This window comes from Mirounga leonina, unplaced genomic scaffold, assembly GCF_011800145.1.
Source record: "Mirounga leonina isolate KUSES-001 unplaced genomic scaffold, KU_Mleo_1.0 Mir_174, whole genome shotgun sequence".
Lineage (NCBI taxonomy): Eukaryota > Metazoa > Chordata > Mammalia > Carnivora > Phocidae > Mirounga > Mirounga leonina.
This window is the reverse complement of record NW_023270451.1, coordinates 65881465-65902191: the sequence shown is the minus strand read 5'-3', so window position 1 is coordinate 65902191 and position 20727 is coordinate 65881465. Positions and strand designations below refer to the sequence as shown.

At 38.5% G+C, this 20727-nt stretch overlaps 1 protein-coding gene across 2 annotated transcripts in view; it reads left to right on the top strand.

The window, feature by feature from the left end:
- Positions 1-20727, top strand: part of GRM8 (glutamate metabotropic receptor 8) — a 731836-nt gene that overhangs the window by 643971 nt on the left and 67138 nt on the right. For both annotated transcript variants that reach the window (XM_035021042.1, XM_035021041.1), the window contains exon 8: positions 11501-12436. In XM_035021042.1, coding sequence (XP_034876933.1) covers positions 11501-12436 — 936 coding nt within the window. The remainder of the gene's footprint in view (positions 1-11500; positions 12437-20727) is intronic.

The window sequence follows — 20727 nt, the reverse complement described above, 5'->3', positions numbered from 1 at the left end:
CCACACATATGCAGTGTGTTGGGGTGAAACTCTATTATCGTAGCATTAGTACCTCTTGTTCATCCAAAGTATTGTGGGTTTGACTTCCTATACTCTTCCCTGAAACCACCCATCCCACAACACACACACTTAAAGATGTTACCCTCTCCACGCTCAGAGCCAAGGGCAGAAGGCATTCACCTGGGTGGTTTTCTCTGCATAGAGCAGTTGAAAGATGATCATCTCATGCGGCAGTTACCAGGAACTGACATTAAGAGCTGAGGTTGTGGGAATATAAAAGCAAGGATAGTAGATCTGGATGAAATCCAGAGATGGTGGAGTTTTGCTTGTTGCTTCTGACGTAATTTTTGGACAGCAGCTATCTTTAATTATAGGTAGAGAGTAGGGGCCTTCTTCCCAGTGCTGCCTCTTGGTCCTAAATTGAAATGTATGTGGAGTTTCCACCTGTCTTTTTACATGTTCTGTTCACAAAACACTTTCACAGATATTACCTTGTTAGATCTTTCCAATATCCCTGTGAGTTATCTGTCAGAGTGCACAATTTCCCAAATTAGCTTCTCTAGGGATATAGATGAAAGAATCTAGACACCACACAGATTGAGGAAAGAATAAGTTTACTACTCACATTTGCCTACTGCCTAAAGCCATGCCTACTCAAAACACTAAATAGTGAGTAATGATAATCATAGATGTGTTTATCATACATTCTATTTATTAATCAGTTTATGTATTTATCAAACATTGACTTTTTATTGAATCCTAGGTCTTAAAACAGGTAATGGGAGGTAAAAAATAATCTGTCCCTGAGATTACTGTGCTCTCAGTCTCGTTGGGAAATGGACACATGAACAGATAATCACAATATAATGCCAAAGAATTATGATAAAATACATAATGAAATACAATGAAATACAGGGGAGAAACACACCTACCTGCCGAGTATGGGGTAGATCAGAGAAGACTTCACAGAACAACTGAATTCTCTCTCATGAGGGTAACCAGGGACTCTCACTTTTCAAATCCTATCCTCATGAAATTTGTATCTTTGGACATCACTGACCATTTCCTCATTCCTTAAATTATCTATTTGGTTTCATGGACCTTGAACTATATTCTTCCCTAGTTTCCATCTGGCCATGTTTTTTTCATCCTCCTTTACTGATCTTGCTGAGTCTGCTCCTTAAAATTTGCTCTTTCCAGGGCCCCATTCGTGCCATCTTCCCTTCATACTATCCCTGTTTCTGTGGATGAGAACTCGCTAATAAATATTCATGGTCTCACCTGCCTTGAATATGACTGTGTCTTTGAAATCTTCACCTCCTGTAAACCTGACTCATGAATACAACTCAAGTGTTCATCTGAGTTGTAAGCTTCTTGTCTTGGAAGCCTCATTGGGACTTTGAGCTCATAGACAACCAAGTCATGATCTACCCTTTAAAACCAGTCATTCCCTTGGGTGCCTTTATTCAATGAAAGATGCTATCACCTGTTCACTTGTTCTTTTGTTTCTTCTTCCTTCATTCAGCAAATATTTATTAATACCTACTGGGGGTTAGTCACCACAATTGGCTCTGGGATACAACAGTAGAAAAACAGACCCGGCTCTTACTCTTCCAAGGAAAAGAAATTTTGGTGCTTAGCAAAGTATGGTTTACTAATTACATCTATCAGAATCACAGGAAGAAGGGCTTTAAAAAAATCTCAACCTGAGGTTCTTTCTCAGACTTATTGAATTGTAATCTTTAAGAACTGGGTTCCAGGGATCTATATTTTAAGTAAACCCCTTAAGTAATTCTGAGGAACATAACCTAAACTTTATAAAACTACTTATTTAAAAAAAAAAGAAAATCAAACAAATAAATACGTAATTACGTACTGTCAAGTGCCACTGAAAGAGGCTACAAGGTGCTGTGTTAGAGTCTTACAGGGGACTGGGGAGGGTTGATACGCAATGGTCAGCCATTCCTGGGAGTCAGAGAGTGCAAGGGCAAGGCCCTGTAGCAGATGGTGATTAGACATGAGGGGTGGAAGTCAGTGAATGCTAAGAATGACTCTCAAATCAGAAGTCTGGATGTCATTGTTTGGTTCCTCTCTCTTTATTTTCTTTACTATATCTCAAATCTATCCCATCTTCTTTATCATCACTGCTCCTAATGGAATTCACAGGCTCTTGTCTTGCCTGGAATTACCACAGTTTCTCCCTAATTCTTATCCTTGCTTCTGTATCACCCTCTTCCCTCATCTGTCACCACAGTGATCTCCTAAATAAATAAATAAGTAAATAAATTATATATATAAATCATGCCACATATCTGCTTAAAACCCTTTAATCACTCTCTGTGGCCTGGAGAATAAAAGTCTGAAAACCTGGTGCTGCTTACACTGTCCTTCATGGCCACTGCATGCTCAGATTCCTGTTGCCCTCACCTTTCATCTGGAATTCTCCAGCAGTCTCCAGACTGGCCTATCTGGAGTCCTGGGCTCTGTGAGTCTTCTCTCCACTCTGCAGCCCATGGATTCTTCTAACCAACAAAACTCACCACCCCTGTCCTTGTCATAAGCCTTCAGAAGATCCCCCTGACCACCTATAAGATAGCATCCAAACTCCTCAGTGGCCCATAATGTCCTTCATGATTTCATATGTTATCTATTCTGTAGCCTTACCTCCTTACCTCTTGCCACGTCATCCCGTGCTTTGATTTACATGCCTGGTATTCTTTATACCTTTAGTTTCTCCAGTTTGCCATGGCTTCTTGCCCCTGGTTTTTAATGTCCCCTCCTCTTTCCCTCCTTCCCTCCCTCACTCCTTCCTTCCCTCCCTCACTCCTTCCCTCCCTTCCTTCCTTCCTTTTTTGCTTGGTGCCCTCTTGCAATCCTCTCTCCTAGGTTATCTCCCACATCCGTCAGGCTGCTGTTCACAGATCCGTGAAGCCTGGGCTGATGGCCCTGCTGGATGTTCCTCTAGCAGCACCATTTCCTTACTCCCCTCTAGGGAGTCTCATACTGAGCTGTGGCAGGCTCTTTGCATATCTCTGTCCCCACCTACATGTCTCTGGGGTTCAGGAACCATGTCTTGGTCACCGATGAATCCCCACATTGAACTTTGTGTCTTGAACAGAATGGGTATGCAACATGTTTTTTATACACTGAATAATACCGAGTGTTAATACTTCCTGAATGTATCAAGTTAAATAGTTTGCATATTTTTAAAAGAAGAGCGCTATTGAGATAATCCACATTTGCCCATAAAGTTTGCCCTTTTAAAGTGTGTAACTCAGGATTTTTCAGTATATTAACAGAATTGTGTATCCATCTCCACCATCTAATTTTAGGCCATTGCCTAAGAAATCCTGTACCCTTGAGCATTCACTATGTTCCCTTCTCCCTGTAGCCACTGGCAGTCACCAATCTATTGTCTGTTTATGGGTTTGCCTATTCTGGACATTTCATATAAAATAAAATCACACAATATGTGATCTTTGTGACTAACTTTTCTCAGTTCACGTATTTTCAAGGTTCGTCCATTTTAGACATATATTAGTACTTTATTCTTTTTTATTTATTTTTAATACTTTATTCCTTTTTATTTATTTTTAATATTTGGTTGTATAGATAAGGCACATTTTGCTTATCCAGTCATCAGTTAATGGACATTTGGGTTGTTTCTGCTTTTTGGCTATTATGAATAATCCTATGAACATCAATAATACAGATTTTTTTATGAACATATATCTTCAGTTTTCTTGGATTGGAATTATTTAGAAGTAGAAACTGCTAGGTCATATGGCAACTCTATGTTTAACTTTTTGAGGAACTGCCAAACTATTTTCCAAAATAACTGCACCATTTTACATTCCCACCAGCAATGTAAAGAGTTTTAATTTTTTTCACATCTTCAATAACACTTGATATTGTCTATATTTTTTATTATAACCATCCTAGTGGATTTTGTGTTTTTATTTGCATTTCCCTAATGACTAATGATGTTAGACACTTTTCATATTGTCCATTCATACTTCTTCTTTGGACAAATGTTTCTTCAATTCCTTAACTCATTTTTATTTGGATTATTTGTCTTTTAACTGTTTAATTCTAAGAGTTTTTAAAATATATAACATATATTTTAAAGGATATTTGTTGTGATAAGCACTGGGTGTTATACGTAAGTGATGAATCACTAAATCTACTCCTGAAACCAATATTACACTATATGTTAACTAACTAGAATTTAAATAAAAACTTGAAAAAAAAACAAAAATATTCAATAAATACTCAAATATCTTCAAAAAGTAAATAAAATTTAAATGTCACCTCATCTATAATATATATATTATATATATGTATATGTATATTATATATATATTATATATATATATTCTGGATACAAATTCCTTATCAGATACATGATTTGGAAATAATTTTGCCCACTCTGTGGGTTGTCTCTTCACTCTCCTAATGGGATCTGTTGAATCACAAAAGGACTTAATATTAATGAAGTCCAATTCATCAATTTTTATTTTGTTTCTTCTGTTTTTGGTGTCCTGTCTTGTCCCAGCACCATTTGTTGAAACGACTGTTTTTTTATTCATTGAATTTGCTTGGGATCCTTGTCAAAAATCAGTTGACCATACGTGTGAGAAGTTATTTCTGGGCTCTTAATTTTATTTCATTGATTTGTCTATCTTTATGTCAGTTTCATGCTGTCTTGATTGCTGTAACTTTGTAGTAAACTTTAAAATCAGAAGTTGGAAAAATAAAACAAGACAAAAATCAGAGAGGGAGATAAACCATGAGAGACTCTTAATCATAGGAAACAAACTGAGGGTTACTGGAGGGGGAGGACGTGGTGGGATGGGGTAACTGGGGTGATGGGCATTAAGGAGGGCATGTGATGTAAGGGGCACTGGGTATTATATAAGACTGATGAATCACTGACCTCTACCTCTGAAACTAATAATACACTCTATGTTGATTAATTGAATTAAAAAAAAGACTATAAACAACAAAAAGAATAAAAAATAAAATCAGAAGCATGAATTCTCCAACTTCATTTTTCACTCTCAAGATTGTTTTATCTATTCTGGGACCCTGACATTTCCATCTGGATGTTTAGGATCAGCTTGTTGATTTCTGCAAAGAAGCCGGATGGGGTTTTGATAGGGATTATGGTGAATCTGTCAATTAATTTAGGGAGTGTTTCCATCTTAGCAATATACATCTTCTTATCCATGAACATAGAGCTTCTTTTCACTTATTTAGATCTTTCATTTTTTTTAATGGTATTTTGTAGGTTTTAGTGAAAGAAAATCTTCCACTTCATTTGTTAAGTTTATTCCTAAGTATTTTACTTTCTTGATGCTAAAATTTTCTTAACTTTATTTTAAACTGTCCTTCTAAATTAGAGAAGTCTGCATTTTTAAAGGTTATGTAGATGTGTAATATTAGATAAAGTCAGGTTTCAATATGGGGATTATCTCATATACATATATTAGACTTTCAGAAACACTAAAAGTACTTTAAATAGGAGTAGAAAGCTGTGCATGACCCAAAAGAAAGGATGTATATTAAGGAAGCAATATTTATTCATATATCAGTATATATATACTAATATACTGAGAAACTTTATTTTGAGTTTTATTATCAAATTAACCATGCAACATGTATTCACTCATATGTGAATGATTCACAAAATGCACAAATTTTGACATTTTATTTCTTTTTTTATTATATTTTTCTAAACTAGGCTCCATGCCCAGCGTGGAGCCCAGTGTGGGGCTATAACTCACAACCCTGAGATCAAGACGTGAGCTGAGATCAAGAGTTGGGTACTTAACCAACTAAGCCACTCAGGGGCCCCCAAATTTTGATATTTTAAATGCTTAATGCTAATTAGTGTACTTGTTAAATCTATTGATTATGTCGACATTAATGAGTAAAGCTTTTTAAAAACACCCAATTTCCCTGGAAATGTTTGCGTATATAATATGCCATTATATAAGTCAGATGAAGGGTTGGGTTTTTGAATACTGGGGTGGCAAACTAGTTACCAAAATGATTATCAATACTGTGATTTATAGAGCAAAATGAAAAGAGGTAATTATGATTAACTATCAGTTATCTGTTAATATTTAAAATGTTTCTACATTTAGGGTAATCCCATCAGTGAAGATACCACTTAATATGTGGGAAAATATTATAATTGAGGTATTACATTGAGTAAGAATTTTGTACCAAACACTGGAAATTATTAATTATAATGGGGCCTTGAATCGGGAAACATTCTTGTAATCTTTTTTTCAAGAGCTACTAAAACTATACAGAAGAAAATTGTTCATATAAAATAATGTCTACTTAAAGAATTTATGAAGAATTACTCTAGGTTGATTGGTCTGGAAAGATTAAAGATTAAAAAATAGAAGCACACACACTCAGAAAGTTTTGGTTTTGTGGCTGTTGGTGTATTTGTCTGCAGTAATAATAGGATTTGACAGGAGAAACCAGTTGATGGCTCACATTCTATGAGATGTACTGGATTGGAGCCTACAGAATGAATCACTGTTGGTGAACATTATCCAGACAGGAACGGGCTATGGTTTTGTCTCTGGAAGGTCTGTCTATATAACTATCATCCATTTGTTAGACTATATAGTTTAGAAAGAAATCCTAATATCAGAATAATGTCAAAGACAAGGAAGACAAATTTTAAAAATGCATGGATACTCATGTGAAAGAAAGATTGCACAGTTAATATAGCTCCCTGTTTATGCCTTATAGCACACTTGTGAAAATTAGGTTGTTTAATTTATTCTCAAGTAGTATTGTTTTCAGTCACTATTTAACAACATAAGCAAGATTATTTGACTCAAATATTAATGTATTCACAAGATCCTCATTTAAGTATTTGCTATTTATTCTTCCCTCAGGTAGATACTGGTTGGCTCCCAGACTTCAACTATGGCATCAAAACACAGTACAGTTATATATAAATAGATTTCTTGATGAAAATGGAGTCATGTGTATTTACCATGTTTACAAAAATATACTTATTGTTTTCTCCATTATATTAAAAAAGTCACAGATGGCTTGACTATATTGTTTTTTTCTTAAAGAAAATGCCTGACTATTTAAAGTATTGTGATATTTCCCATTATCTTGTAACTCCCTTTTTTGTTTATGAAAAATATTTTTCCATTAGTTTAGTACATAGAAAACTGACCAAGGAAAATTTAATATTTAACTTATAATGATAAGTATTTATCGTATGTAATGAGGCTTATCTGGCCTAGGTCTATTTCTTTGTTAACAAGTCTTATTTCCTTCTGGAAAATGAAATGTGGTTAGAAAGCTGACCTTTAAAGCCTCTTCCAATCTTGAAGTTTAATATTTCTGAGCTATTTGGCTGCCTTTTCTTTCTTTCTTTTTTTTTTTTTTTTTACAGTAACATCATAAATCTATAGAAACCCCAAACAAAATGCAATTTTGGTTTTACATTAATTAGCTTTGAAATATAACCTTCACAAAAGTATTTTATTATCTTTTAAGAGTCCATTAGGGTATAAAATCAATACTTTAGCCACTCAGTGGAGCATTTCATTTTTCTCGGTATTTTCGAGAGAAGCCACTTTAGGCTTCCAATTTAACTTTTTTTTTTTCTTTCTTAATGGAATTCTATACATACATAAAATAACTTTCTTAAATCATTAAAACCTAATAGAAAATTAGCAGGGTTGTGATAGATTGCTATACCTTTGTGGTGAAAAGACAGGGTAAGAGCTAATAGTTTTGAGTGCCCTTCGGACACATGAAATACCACCTATTTTCTCAAGGGAGGACATTTGAAATTAAACAGGTATGAATTTTCTACTCCACCTTGGGGAGATTTGATAGCCCTCTGCAAGTATTAAGCTTGGGGACTGTGCTTCTCTATCCCCAATCATTCACCCCACCTTCAAGAAAGGAAAACATCCTAAAGAAATACATCTATTCGTGCGAACAGTCTCAGTTGCCTAGTTCCCCATAGGAAGGCAACTTGCAGGCAATGAAAGCACATTGTCTACACGAGCCACCCTGGGGCAAGTTTTTGGTAAATGACAGCTGTCACTGCCTTCTGAGTAGATTCTCAATAGAACGCTACACTGGCGGTGGTCACAGAATGGGTGGAGAAGCTTATTTTGAGTTGTATTACAATTTTCCATTGCTGGGTAATAACTGCAACATATATCATCTTACACAGTTTCTGTAGATCGGAAATTCAGAAGCAGCTTATTAGCTGCGGGGCTCTGGCTCAGGGTTTCTCATGAGGTTGCCGTCAAGGTGTCACTGGGGACTGCAGTCTCCTGAAGATTGGAATGCAGCCAGACAATCCACTCTTTAGGGCGTTCCCGTGCACGCATGACAAGTTGGTGCTAGTTTTTGGCAGGTGGCCTGCGTTCCTTTCCATTGGCCGACTTGAGCGTTCTCATGAAACTGTGGTTCTTCTCCTGGAGTGACTGATCCAAGAGACGGCAAGGCAGAAGCCAAAATATTTTTTATGACCTAGTCTCAGAAATCGCATGTAATCATTTCTAGTATGTACTGTTGTTTACAAAAATCAACCCTATTCACAGTTGGAGAGGACTACATGGGTTCACAAATTCCCAGAGGTGAGATTATTGGGAGCCATTTTGGAGCCAGACTACCTTGGAATATGGCAGTTCTTCTTCTGGGTTTAATAGAGCTGGTCTTGGAGAAGACAAGTTGTGTATTGTTTTGTTCTGTTTTCTAACCTTTCTTTGGGCTCCCATGTCTGTGCTTCTTTGAGCAGCCTTCTATTACCAGTTCCCAGTACTTTCAAGTTGATCCCTTCTTCCTCAGCGCTCTGCTGTGGTATCCTTCCTGTTGTTAAAAAACAAAATTCAGGGCGCCTGGGTGGCTCAGTTGGTTGAGCGACTGCCTTCTGCTCAGGTCATGATCCCAGGGTCCTGGGATCGAGTCCCACATCGGGCTCCCGGCTCAGCAGGAAGCCTGCTTCTCCCTCTCCCACTCCCCCTGCTTGTGTTTCTGCTCTCGCTGTCTCTGTCTCTGTCAAATAAATAAATAAAATTTAAAAAAATAATAATAAAAAAAAATAAAATAAAAAACAAAATTCAGATGAGTAAGTTTGAAGATCTAATTGGCTTTATTAAATGATTCATGAACTGGGTAGCATCTCATCTAGCAAGTAGAGGATAGCTCCAAGGAGCTGTGCAAAATGGAAGGTTTTTGTAAGAAGGAGGGTGGGGCAAGAAAGTTATAAGCAAAAGAAATATGCAAAGTCACCGTCCTTTATGGGGGAGAGCAGGAGGTCTTATCATGTAGACTACCTCATCTTCCTTTGGAGAATGGAGAAGGCCCAAATGTCAGACTCCATTGGCATCCATCAGAAAATTCCTGACTGATCCGGTTAAGACTACATCGCTGGGGAAGGTTGGAACTACAATTAGATTCAGGTAGTAAGCCACAGTTTACTGACTTGGGGCTTTAACCTAAGTGATGCCATTTTGGGCCTTTGGTTTTCTTTTTAACACTATCCTTCTTTTCTCTCAAATTCAGCAAAGATTTGAGAGCAAATTGTGTCAGTCACTGTTCACATCAGTGTACAAAATCACCCTTTTTTTTTTTAAAGATTTTATTTATTTGAGAGAGAGAGATAGCAAGAGAGAATAGGAGTAAAGGGGTGGAGCAAGGAGAGGGAGAAGCAGGCTCCCCACTGAGCAGGGAGCCCAATGTGGGGCTCCATCCCAGGACCCTGGGATCATGACCTGAGCCAAAGGCAGGTGCTTAATGACTGAGCCATACAGGTGCCCCAGTAAATGCAATATTGTGATTTATAATGAGAAATACATGGTCTTTGACCTTATTCATGGCACAAAGCACCTAAAACCTTTGGAATTTTCTGTGATAAGAACACTAAAGGTGTCTTTTATTATGTTAATGAAGTGACTTTTGGAAACCCTCTAGATAACCTAAGTATGGGGGCTGGTTGCCCAATGTACTAACCATGTGATTAGAGGATTGGAACTTTTAGTCCCACCCCAGACTTCTGGGAAGGGAGAGGGGCTAAAGGTTGTATTAATGCCAATGGCCACTGATTTAATTAATCATGCCTATGTGATGAAGCCTCCAGAAAATCCCAAAAGGTGGGGGTTCAGAGAGCTTAAGAGTTGGTGAACAGGTGGAGATTTGGGGGGGAGTGGCATAATCAGAAAGCAAGGAAGCTCTGTGCTCTTCCCACATACCTCATCCTATACATCTTTTCCTTTTTATCATAAACTGGTAATCTAGTAACTAAAGTGTTTCTCTGAGTTCTGTGAGCTCCTCTAGCAAACTACTTGAATCCAAGGCAAGTGTTGTTGGAAACTTCAATCTATAGGTCGATCAGAAGCACATGTGAGACATGGACTTACAATTGACATCTGAAGTGGGAGGGGAGAGTCTTGCAGCCTGAGTTTTAACTTGTGGGATCTGATGCTATTAACAGTGTCAGAACTGAGGTAACTTACAGGACACCCAGCTGCTGTCCAGGATTGCTTGGTGGTATGGGAAACCTCCTCTTCCCTACCCATATATGTTGGAACTGGGTCCAGAACCTTTAGTAAACAATCAAGGTAAGAGGTCAATGATTGGCAGAATCCCCTTAAAATAATATTTTTATTTTCGTAGAGCTAGCTACTCTGTGATTTAATCCAAAAGAGTAAGGTGGAACTTTAAGGCTCTGAAGTAGATACTAAGCACACTAGGGGGGACTCTCTCATTTGTACCAGTTTCACTGCTTTAAGCCACTTGTAAGACTACTTCTGTTCAATGGAAAACATTACCACCAAGCTATCTCATGCAGCATGGTCTTTTGCACAGCGTGGAAATGCAAGACTGGGGGGGGGAAGTATTTTCCGTGCTCAAACAGAGGCAAAAACATTAATACAGTTATCACCACGGGTACATGATGATTATCAGTGATTAAAGTAGTTAGTTTTGCCATTTCCTTTGAAAATTGACACAGTGTGATTTGAATTTCCACAGATAGGGTGAAGAGCTTTGCATCACTGTTTTATGTATATGTTTATATCCTAAGCCAGTGTTTCAGGGATTCTGGCATTTATATCTGTGATTAACTCTAAAACATATTTCCATGGGGCTTTTATTTATTTATTTATTTATTTATTTATTTATTTATTTATTTATTTTGGAGTTTCAAAACTGTTCGGGCCAATAAATCTTTCTACCAATGACAGATTGGTCAACATTGAGGAGGTAAATGGAAACTAATGACGCTCATCAAGTTGATGATATGAATGATTTATTGGACCCGATCATTTAACACTTTCATCAAGAAGTCAATACTGGGGAAAGAAAACCGGGCTCTTATTTCGGCAAACTGTATTTGCACTGTCAGCATTCAGTGATTTATTACAAACCTGTGGCTAGGATTAGGAGATTATAAATGGGGGGAAATGGAAGGCTCATTAATTTTTTATCCCCACAGGTGCAAGACATGCAGTGGGCTGATCGAGAACACCCTCACCCGGCATCTGTCTGCAGCCTGCCCTGCAGGCCTGGGGAGAGGAAGAAAACGGTCAAAGGAGTCCCTTGCTGCTGGCATTGTGAGCGCTGTGAGGGTTACAACTACCAGGTGGACGAGCTCTCCTGCGAACTTTGCCCTCTGGATCAGAGACCAAACACCAACCGCACGGGCTGCCAGCTAATCCCCATCATCAAACTAGAATGGCACTCCCCCTGGGCTGCAGTGCCTGTGTTCGTTGCAATACTGGGCATCATTGCCACCACCTTTGTGATCGTGACCTTTGTCCGCTATAATGACACACCAATTGTAAGGGCTTCCGGACGAGAACTTAGTTATGTGCTCCTAACAGGGATTTTCCTCTGTTATTCGATCACCTTCTTCATGATTGCCGCGCCAGATACAATCGTATGTTCCTTCCGCCGGATCTTTCTAGGACTTGGCATGTGTTTCAGCTACGCGGCCCTTCTTACCAAAACAAACAGGATCCACCGAATATTTGAGCAGGGGAAGAAATCGGTCACAGCACCCAAGTTTATTAGTCCAGCATCCCAGCTGGTGATCACTTTCAGCCTCATCTCGGTCCAGCTCCTAGGAGTGTGCATCTGGTTTGTTGTGGACCCCCCCCACATCATCATTGACTATGGAGAGCAGCGGACTCTAGACCCGGAGAATGCCAGGGGAGTGCTCAAGTGTGACATTTCCGATCTCTCGCTCATTTGTTCGCTAGGGTACAGTATCCTCTTGATGGTCACTTGTACTGTTTATGCCATTAAAACGAGAGGTGTCCCCGAGACTTTCAACGAAGCCAAACCTATTGGATTTACCATGTATACCACCTGCATCATTTGGTTAGCTTTCATTCCCATCTTTTTTGGTACAGCACAGTCAGCAGAAAAGGTAAGTGCAAGAAATGCATACACCAACCCTTCCCTGGATTTGACTCCTTTCTTTAGGATGCTTCCCTGCCTTTCTTTTCGGTTCACTCATGTTCTCTCAAGATGATTCAGTCTGTATTATTCTTATTTAGAAATGTATATATATATATATATTTATATGTATTATATATATTTATATTTTTTATATATATATAAAATCCCTCAAGGTCACTTAACTTTGAATATATATTTATATTTTTTATATATGTATAAAATCCCTCAAGGTCACTTAACTTTGAATATGTGTTGACTAAGGTTGATTGTCCATGAAGAGTGCTTTAATGGGTCCTCCTTAGCAAGGCTGAAAATTGACAGATCTCACATTACTTTCTGGGTCTCTCTTCCCAGGTCTGTTATCAATGAAGATAACTGTTCTTTTCCTCATGTTAATTAAAAGAGGATGGGAGAAAAGGCGGACATGATTCATGGGGGTGAGCTATCCCAGAGATATCCCATTGCATGACAAATGCCGCCTTTTCGGGTTCTAATGTGACTCTGGGAAAAAGCTATTCCTTCACAATTACAATGGCTTTCATCATGGAAGCAGGGTTTATAGTAAAGCGACAACAACAAAAGAAACTGAGGTGGCTTAGTTCAATCTGAACCATCTTACTATTTCTCCTCAGCCCCCATTCTTATCACTTTTCCATATGGACAAGGTGATGATGAGGGATTAAAGAAGACAGCGATGGGCAGTTATATAAAGCAGTTTATAATTTTTCAGAAGGTGAAGATCAATTAAATCTCTTAAAATAATTTCCTTTGGCCACTAATCTCCAGTTAGCCTTTTCCACATAAATTACTGCAAGTAAAGAACATCCATATGAGAAAGGGGGCATGTACTGCACGGGATACAGGTAGTTTTCTGTCCGGAAAAGCAGAGAACTCACATTAACCACAAATTCCAAGGTTTGGGTAGGTTAATGGAGATAAGCCAGCTTGTAAAACAAAGGCAAGTGCTATCTTTCTGAATGAATAGTCAGTCCTTCAGCCTTACTGTGCCTATGAGCACGCGCTTCTCTCAGAGTGAGGATTTCAAGATGGCGCCGCCCTCCATCACCAGAAGTTGTGAGGAAATCAAGCATCCTGGGAACAATTACATTCCCCAGTCTCTAACATTCCAAGCGAGGTCATGCATGACTCTTAAAATCCTCAACTAATTCAGAGGAGAAAATACTCAACAAGGGCACAGAGAGCTCATTAGTATGAGCATTCATCCCTTACTAGATCAATGTGGCTTTCAACCATGTTTGGAGACACAAAAAAATTTACTTCAGCAAACTTGCTGCTGAAGAGAGAAAGCTTACCATGGGTTCCAGATCTGTGACCTTTCATGACTTAGATGGCCTGATAGAAGTCCATGAATATTTTATGTGGGACCCAGCACATGCCAGGAAAGTAAAGTAAGGCAGTCTGATGCTCTAAACCTAATAAACATTACATTTTTGACACATGTAGATAGGAATTTATGGGGATCAAACTTGTAAATATGACTCAGGAGAAAGTGCATGAGCTGGAAAATAAGTCTCTCACAGTCTGTTGGGTCTCTTTTGATGTGGTTAGTTGAACTGGTCAGGGCAAAACAATGTTCTTCAGAGTCTGGAAATGTCTGCATTATGTGAATTAATAACATTAAGTGGCATTTGTATTTGAACCAAGGACTGACTTTTTTAATATACTGTTTTATCCGAAAAGGGCCATAGGTAGTTTATTTTGCTTTCTTGTGGGCAATAAATATTTACCCAGACAAAATCTCTTGAGCTCTGACATCTAACTTCCTTTTCTTTTTTTTTTCCTCCTGCTTTACATTTTATAAATTATAGTCTACTCTTACTCCCTATATTGTGACTTTCAAGGGCAGTGGGGGAGGGCAAATACAAATAAGATGTTATTTCTATTTAGATAAGTCTTTCAGTGCCTCGATTTTTAGCATACGTAAAATCATGGCATGGTATTTCACAATTGGATAGTATTATCATAGCATTTCAAACAGCATTATACCAATAAGCTTTTTTAAGGTAGTTGAAAAAAAAAATGGCCAAAGTTTCTCAGAACTAAAAGCCTGCTAAGCTGCAGCTTTTCCCTTGCAGCGGTGATGGAGATAGGAGGAATTTCAGGATAAAATGGACAGGTGAATATGCTGGGAGGGCGGTGATGAGGCTCGATGCGATGCCACTGAGCCCTTGGGCACTGTGGTATATCCTCTGAAAACCTGGAGTTTATGTATATATTTTCGGGAATAGATATATCCACGCCTATAGAGATATGACTGAATGCTAGACAAAATTCTTTTTATCTCTCTTAGTTTTGTGGACTCAAAGTAAGTCAAAGGAGCACATTGTAAGACAAATTATAAAATCTGTTAATTGGATTTATTTTGTTTTCATGATATAATTGAATGTAGAAAAGACTGAAGAAATTGGGAAGAAATGCTAACTGTAGGAATTTTCAGAACATCATAAAGTCCTCAGATGGTCTAGTTAGTCTTGGAGTTGCTGAATCTGGACCAGCTCTACATCGAGAGCTATTATAAGTAGCTAAGATTTGGCTACTGAGGTACTTTATATAATACAATTATGTGTCATCCTAAGGCTTCCCATCAAATTTGCTACCTGTTATTTTCTGTCAAAGTATCTTTATTATTCAAAACAATACACAAAATGCATGAGAATATTTATTTTTTCACATTGCTAAAATTGTTGACACAGATATCAAAGGTGAATAAAACTCTGTATCTCTAAAAGAAGGCTTTACAAAAGTTTTACGGACTTGTGAGGACCAAAGAGCCGGTCAGTGCTCCATTCTCATTTATAATGCTCAGCCAGTTAGCCCACGTTATCAGCTTGAACTGTTAGTAGCAATTAGGCAGTGCCCACAGCCATTAATCCAGTGGCTCCTTATTGAGCAGTGTGTCCAGTATTGTGCTAATGATTGAGCCCATGTCAGTCTGCCTCCCCGATCCTTCCTTGTAACGCTCAGCCTGGCTCCCAGCCGATGCCGGCCCGATGCCTGCAAGCACCAGCAAGGTGCCAGGCTCAAAGGCAGGAGAAGATCAGGCTCAAGGGCAGGGAAAGATGGTGAGGAGTCAGAGCTGAGATGAGAAAGCAAAAAAAGCTATGCATCCTGTAACTATACATCAGTAACCTAGAATTTATAACACAGGAGACAGCAGAAGAGCAAAATTTCTTTCACTATGTATTTAATTATGCTTCTTAGAGTAATCTACGGAAGAAAACTCATCTAACCATACAGGATTCTCTGAAATTATAACATAAGTAGGAATAAAAGGTAAAATTAGTTGAATAATTTAGACAGATGTTTTGGAAAACCCCTGAGTAAAGTCAAATTATAAAGGTACATTTTAGCACTCACGAAGACAGCTCTGTAAAGTAAGTCTTTATTCAAGATAAAATACCATTTAATTTCCCCACATTTTTTTCAGATTTTGAAATGAAGTTGAATCATGTTTTTCCAATAGATTTTAATGACATCATTTATTAGCTTTGTGCCCACTACATTCTACTAACTCATCGTATAAGTGCACTTTTCCTTCTCTTTTAGAAAAGTGGTGTGAAGGAAGGGTGGACACACTGAGGCGTGGACATGGACTCACACAAACTCTCCTAATTGTGCTGAAAAATCTAAAAAACTTAAAATATAATTAATGTAATCGTCAGGAAAAGAATCCTTGGGGATGGTGAGGGGCTGTTAGGATGGCAGAAGTCTCTTGAATACATATTTTACCACCTCTAATTGCACTCATAAAGCTGAGATAATCAGACAAGGGTTATGACATTGCCAAGCTCCAAGGAGCATAGTGCTTTAACCAGGGCATTGGGCGGAAACAAAACAAAACACCCTCAAAGCAGGGGAAAAAAACAACAACAAACCACCAAAACTCAAAAATGTCAAAAACCCCCTATGTCTCAAAGCAGCCTTTCTTCCATTGGTGTGGCATCATCCAGGAGCTCAAGTCAGAAACCGGGGAGTTGTCCTAGACTGCTCCCTCTGCGTGCACCTACTCCTTCATTTCTTCCTCTCACCTGCCAATGTCAGCCTTGAAACATTCCTGGAGGGTAAGCTGTAGCCATCAGATGTGTATCTGAGTGACTGTGTCTCTTAACACAGAGTCTTTCACATGGTACCTTCTCAGTGAATGCCGACCCAATGTGTGAAAGGACTGCCTTGCACGAGAATGATGTCATATAATATTATAATGCTTCTCTATGATTTAAGTTAGACTGTGATGTCATAAAAATCTTATATTTTCATCTTATTGTGATCCCCATTACAACAGCTTTTTTTTTTTTCCCTGAAAAACAAGTTTTCTCATTTCGGTGATGGGCCATATGCATTTCTTTAAAAAAAATTTTTTTTTTGTCTTTATCACTTCTTCTGAAATTGGGCTGCTAAGTATGTAGGGAGAAAGGCAAAAAGGAATTATGATGGTTGTCTTAGTTCTATCTAGCATACACAGAACAAAGGAGAATTGATGGCATTAATCAGATACTTTTGCCTTGTCATCCCTCCCCTGTTTTTTTTACTGTATCTGTCTGTTGAAGGGCAGAAGAGTGTGGGGCTGCAGAGATGGATGAGGGGAGTAAGGAAGAGCAGAGGCTCTGGAGAAGGCAGATTTGGGTTCCAATCCTGACTCTGCTAAACTGGCTGGGGAAATGTAGGCAAGGCCAAACATCTGAAGATAATAATAAATTCTCCCAGAGAATGCAAATTCACACAGAAAACAATATAAAGCCGTCACTTGCCATCTGTGCCCAGCCCTATTCTCAAACTAGAACAGACTTGAGTTCATATCCTCTAGGAAAAGGCAGGAAGATGGGTGACTTTAAAAAAAAACAAAAAACAAACCCAAACACTTCTGTTGTCTCATTATGGTGTGTTTTTTGGTACTAATAGATACCTCATGGTAGTTTTGCTGAGAATTTCATGAGATAAGTCAGGACAGGTGTTCAGCATGTAATAAGTGATCATTAAAATGTTGGCCGTTCCCGCTATTAGGCTGTAATTTATGAGGGCCGGGACCTTATCGGGTTTGCTCAGTCATATCCTCAGCACTGAGTCGAGGCCTGAGCCAGCATAGAGTCTCAAGAAAAAAACAAAACAAAACTGTGTTTAATGACTGAATACATTCTTATTTACCCAGATAATTGCCTCAATGTCTCCAGTCCTTGAGACCATGTCCATGTAGCACCCCAACTGGATGTGTTTTCTCAAACATAGAGACTTACCCCGGGTAGTTGATCATGCAGATTAAGTACCCTAAAGAGGGCAACCAGAATCAGTAGGACTCAGAGAAAGAGAAGAGAGAATTGTTCCCGAGGCAACATGTCTCTACCTTCACACATCGAGCCAGAAATACTGGAAGCAAGCGAGGTGTCATCACAAAGCAATTGCTGAAATATGTTAAAATTGGAAAAGTGCGCAACTCTAACAAGAGTTGTGAGAGGTAGTTCTGAAGAGAATAACAAAATTCCTGCTTTAAGGAATAGTCAAGGTGAGAGAAGAACAGCCTGAGCAACCCGTCAGTATACTCTAGACAGCAATGGAAGTGATTTTCGGAATAGATCAGCCCAGAGCCGCACCTGTCTCTGCGGGCAGTCCTTCATGTCCTTAGACAGGAGGGGAGTGGAGACAGGAGGCTGTTTTCTTTCCCCGTCAACTTGCAGTTATTAGAAGTGGATTCCTTTGAAGGCTTCGCCGTGCCCCCATGTATGGTGGCACCTATCATCATACCTACCTATTTCAGGTGTCTGGGCAAGATCAGTCATACCAGAGCTGCAGTCAACTCTAGACGGGGAAAGCCAGATAGAAGAGGAAAAAGGAAAAGCAACCCAAAAAGAAAACATTTATATAATCTCATTTATGCACTCAGTTAAAATGATCTGCTTGGGAAGATGCAGAAGGAAACAACGAAATAAGGAGATTCTAGGGCACAGTGTAGGCCAGCCTGTTAAGCAGCTCTCCTAGGGAATGCTGCCCTAGCCAGGCTTATTACTTTTGTTCCGGCTGTGCCCCATATTACGCTGCAGAAAATTGCCAACTTACACATTTAGGGCAATTCTTTTGGGGATGCCTATCTCATTTGACAGCATAAAGAAATACTTTCTCGATGACCCTTGCTTAGATTCCATGATCCTCCTTTTTTCAGGGGGCTCTGAGGAAGCTGTGAGGCCTAAACCTACTTAATTTAAACATTTGACTGTTAGTGAGATTGTGGTATTTACTCATTCATCTTTTTTTTTTTAATTGAAATTGAGTTTACAAAGGGTTTGAATTTTCTATGCCCAAATTATAATAATTTAATCAACTATACAATTAGATAGTCAACCTGGGAACTAAGTCCTCAGCTCACTCATCTCATTAAAATGGTTTAGCTTTCTTAATATGTTTAAAATGCTAGACTACTAGATTTGATGAAGACGAAAATGTGACTCTTTTTAGTCATAGTGACCATGACCTTATTTCAAAAATGTTCAGGGGGAATGCCATACAAATAGACTTATTTTTTCTTCTATATAGACAGAACCTTAATGACACCCCAGACTGTTGATAGTACAGAATGCAGTGACTAATTTACTTGTGTAACTTCAAATTGCATTTTCCATGATTCAGTAGACGTTTATATCTTATGGAGCACACAGGGTGCCAGGAAGAGCAGATTGCAAGCAAATAGTTCCTTGTGGCTGTAACCATATCACATTTTTATGTTATGAATTTTTTTTAAAATCTCTAAATGTAGTATCATATGGGTTAGTACCACCCACCCCAAAGTGTAGAAAAATATTTAACCAAATATTAGTATAAATTCCAGGTTATTGAAAATAAATGCAAACCAGACTTACTGGCATCATTAAAAGAAATATATATATATATATAAAAGAAACTTAGTCTGCCTTATGGTTCAGGATATGGGCTGGCACAAACATATTTATATCCCTTTCCTCTCAGGCAACAATGAAATTTAAAAATATAAAAAAGAAGGAAAGAAAAGGAAAAGAAAAAGGAAGAAAAGGAGGACAGGAAAGAGAATGAGAAGAGGCCATTATATTTTTAGAGCCAACATAAGGTAGAACAATTTGAGAAACTCCAGAAAAATTAAAGTCAAATGGGTATGATTTATAGAGAAATTAAAAGAAGGAAAGCACAGCCCAAGTGACAGAAATGGTTCCCACCATGATAGTTTCAAATAGTTTCTAAGCCTCAAGTCAGTATAAAGACCTGACATGGGAATGGGAGTGACCATCAGGAAAATCATGTAAAGAGCTGCATTTCAAAATAGCTGGGCCAGTCGGGCCCCTCACTTTTCCTTTCTGTTCTAACTTCACAAGGATAGAGTAACAGGTGTTACAGAATTCTGCTCTAAAAATTGGGAATTGTCTGATGGTAGAATTATCTTATGCTCCTTGTGTGGGTATAAGGTGCTGAGAGAGAAACCAAGCAGAATTGGAAGTAACTTTATTTCAGACAGACATGAACAGGTGGGAAATACGAACTACATCTTCTATACAAGATAGAGACATGATAAATTTCTCAACTCTTAGAAAAAGCTCCTCCAGTGGTGGGTCCCCAGTCGGTTTGTGTGCCTGTATCGTGCATCTTTGAGAGAAGCCAGTCATGTTAAATAGTGACTAGCCTACACAGGTCTATAGTCTGCCCTCCCACCCAAGGAAAATGGGCCCGGCCTGTAATCCTTATCCATCAACGTGGCCCTACATCCTAATCATACAATAGCCAAGGATGTCATGATAACTGAAGAACCAATATCACGATTTAAAAAGACACATACACAAAACAAAACCAGAGGTAATTCAAAAATATTAGAGAATTGTTTTTAAAGATTTTGTTTGTCTATTTGACACAGAGAGAGAGAGCAAGCACGAGCAGGGGGAGGAGGAGAGGGAGAAGCAGACTCCCCGTGAGCAGGGAGCCCAATGCTGGCCTGGATCCCAGGACCTTAGGATCATGACCTGAGGTGAAGGCAGACGCTTAACCGACTGAGCCACCCAGGCGCTCCAAGAGAATTTTTAAAAAACAGAATTTTAATGAGCATTCCAAGAGAGAATCAAGAGAATATCGAACTTACACACATGCATGAGTTGCTGTGGAAAAGATCAATGAGAAAATAAAATGATCCTGGAAATTAAAATACAAATGTGAAAATAAAAAGATGAACATAAATATGGGATGACTGGGGTTAACACTGGAGTGGAGATGTGAAGGGTAAAATCAGAGAAA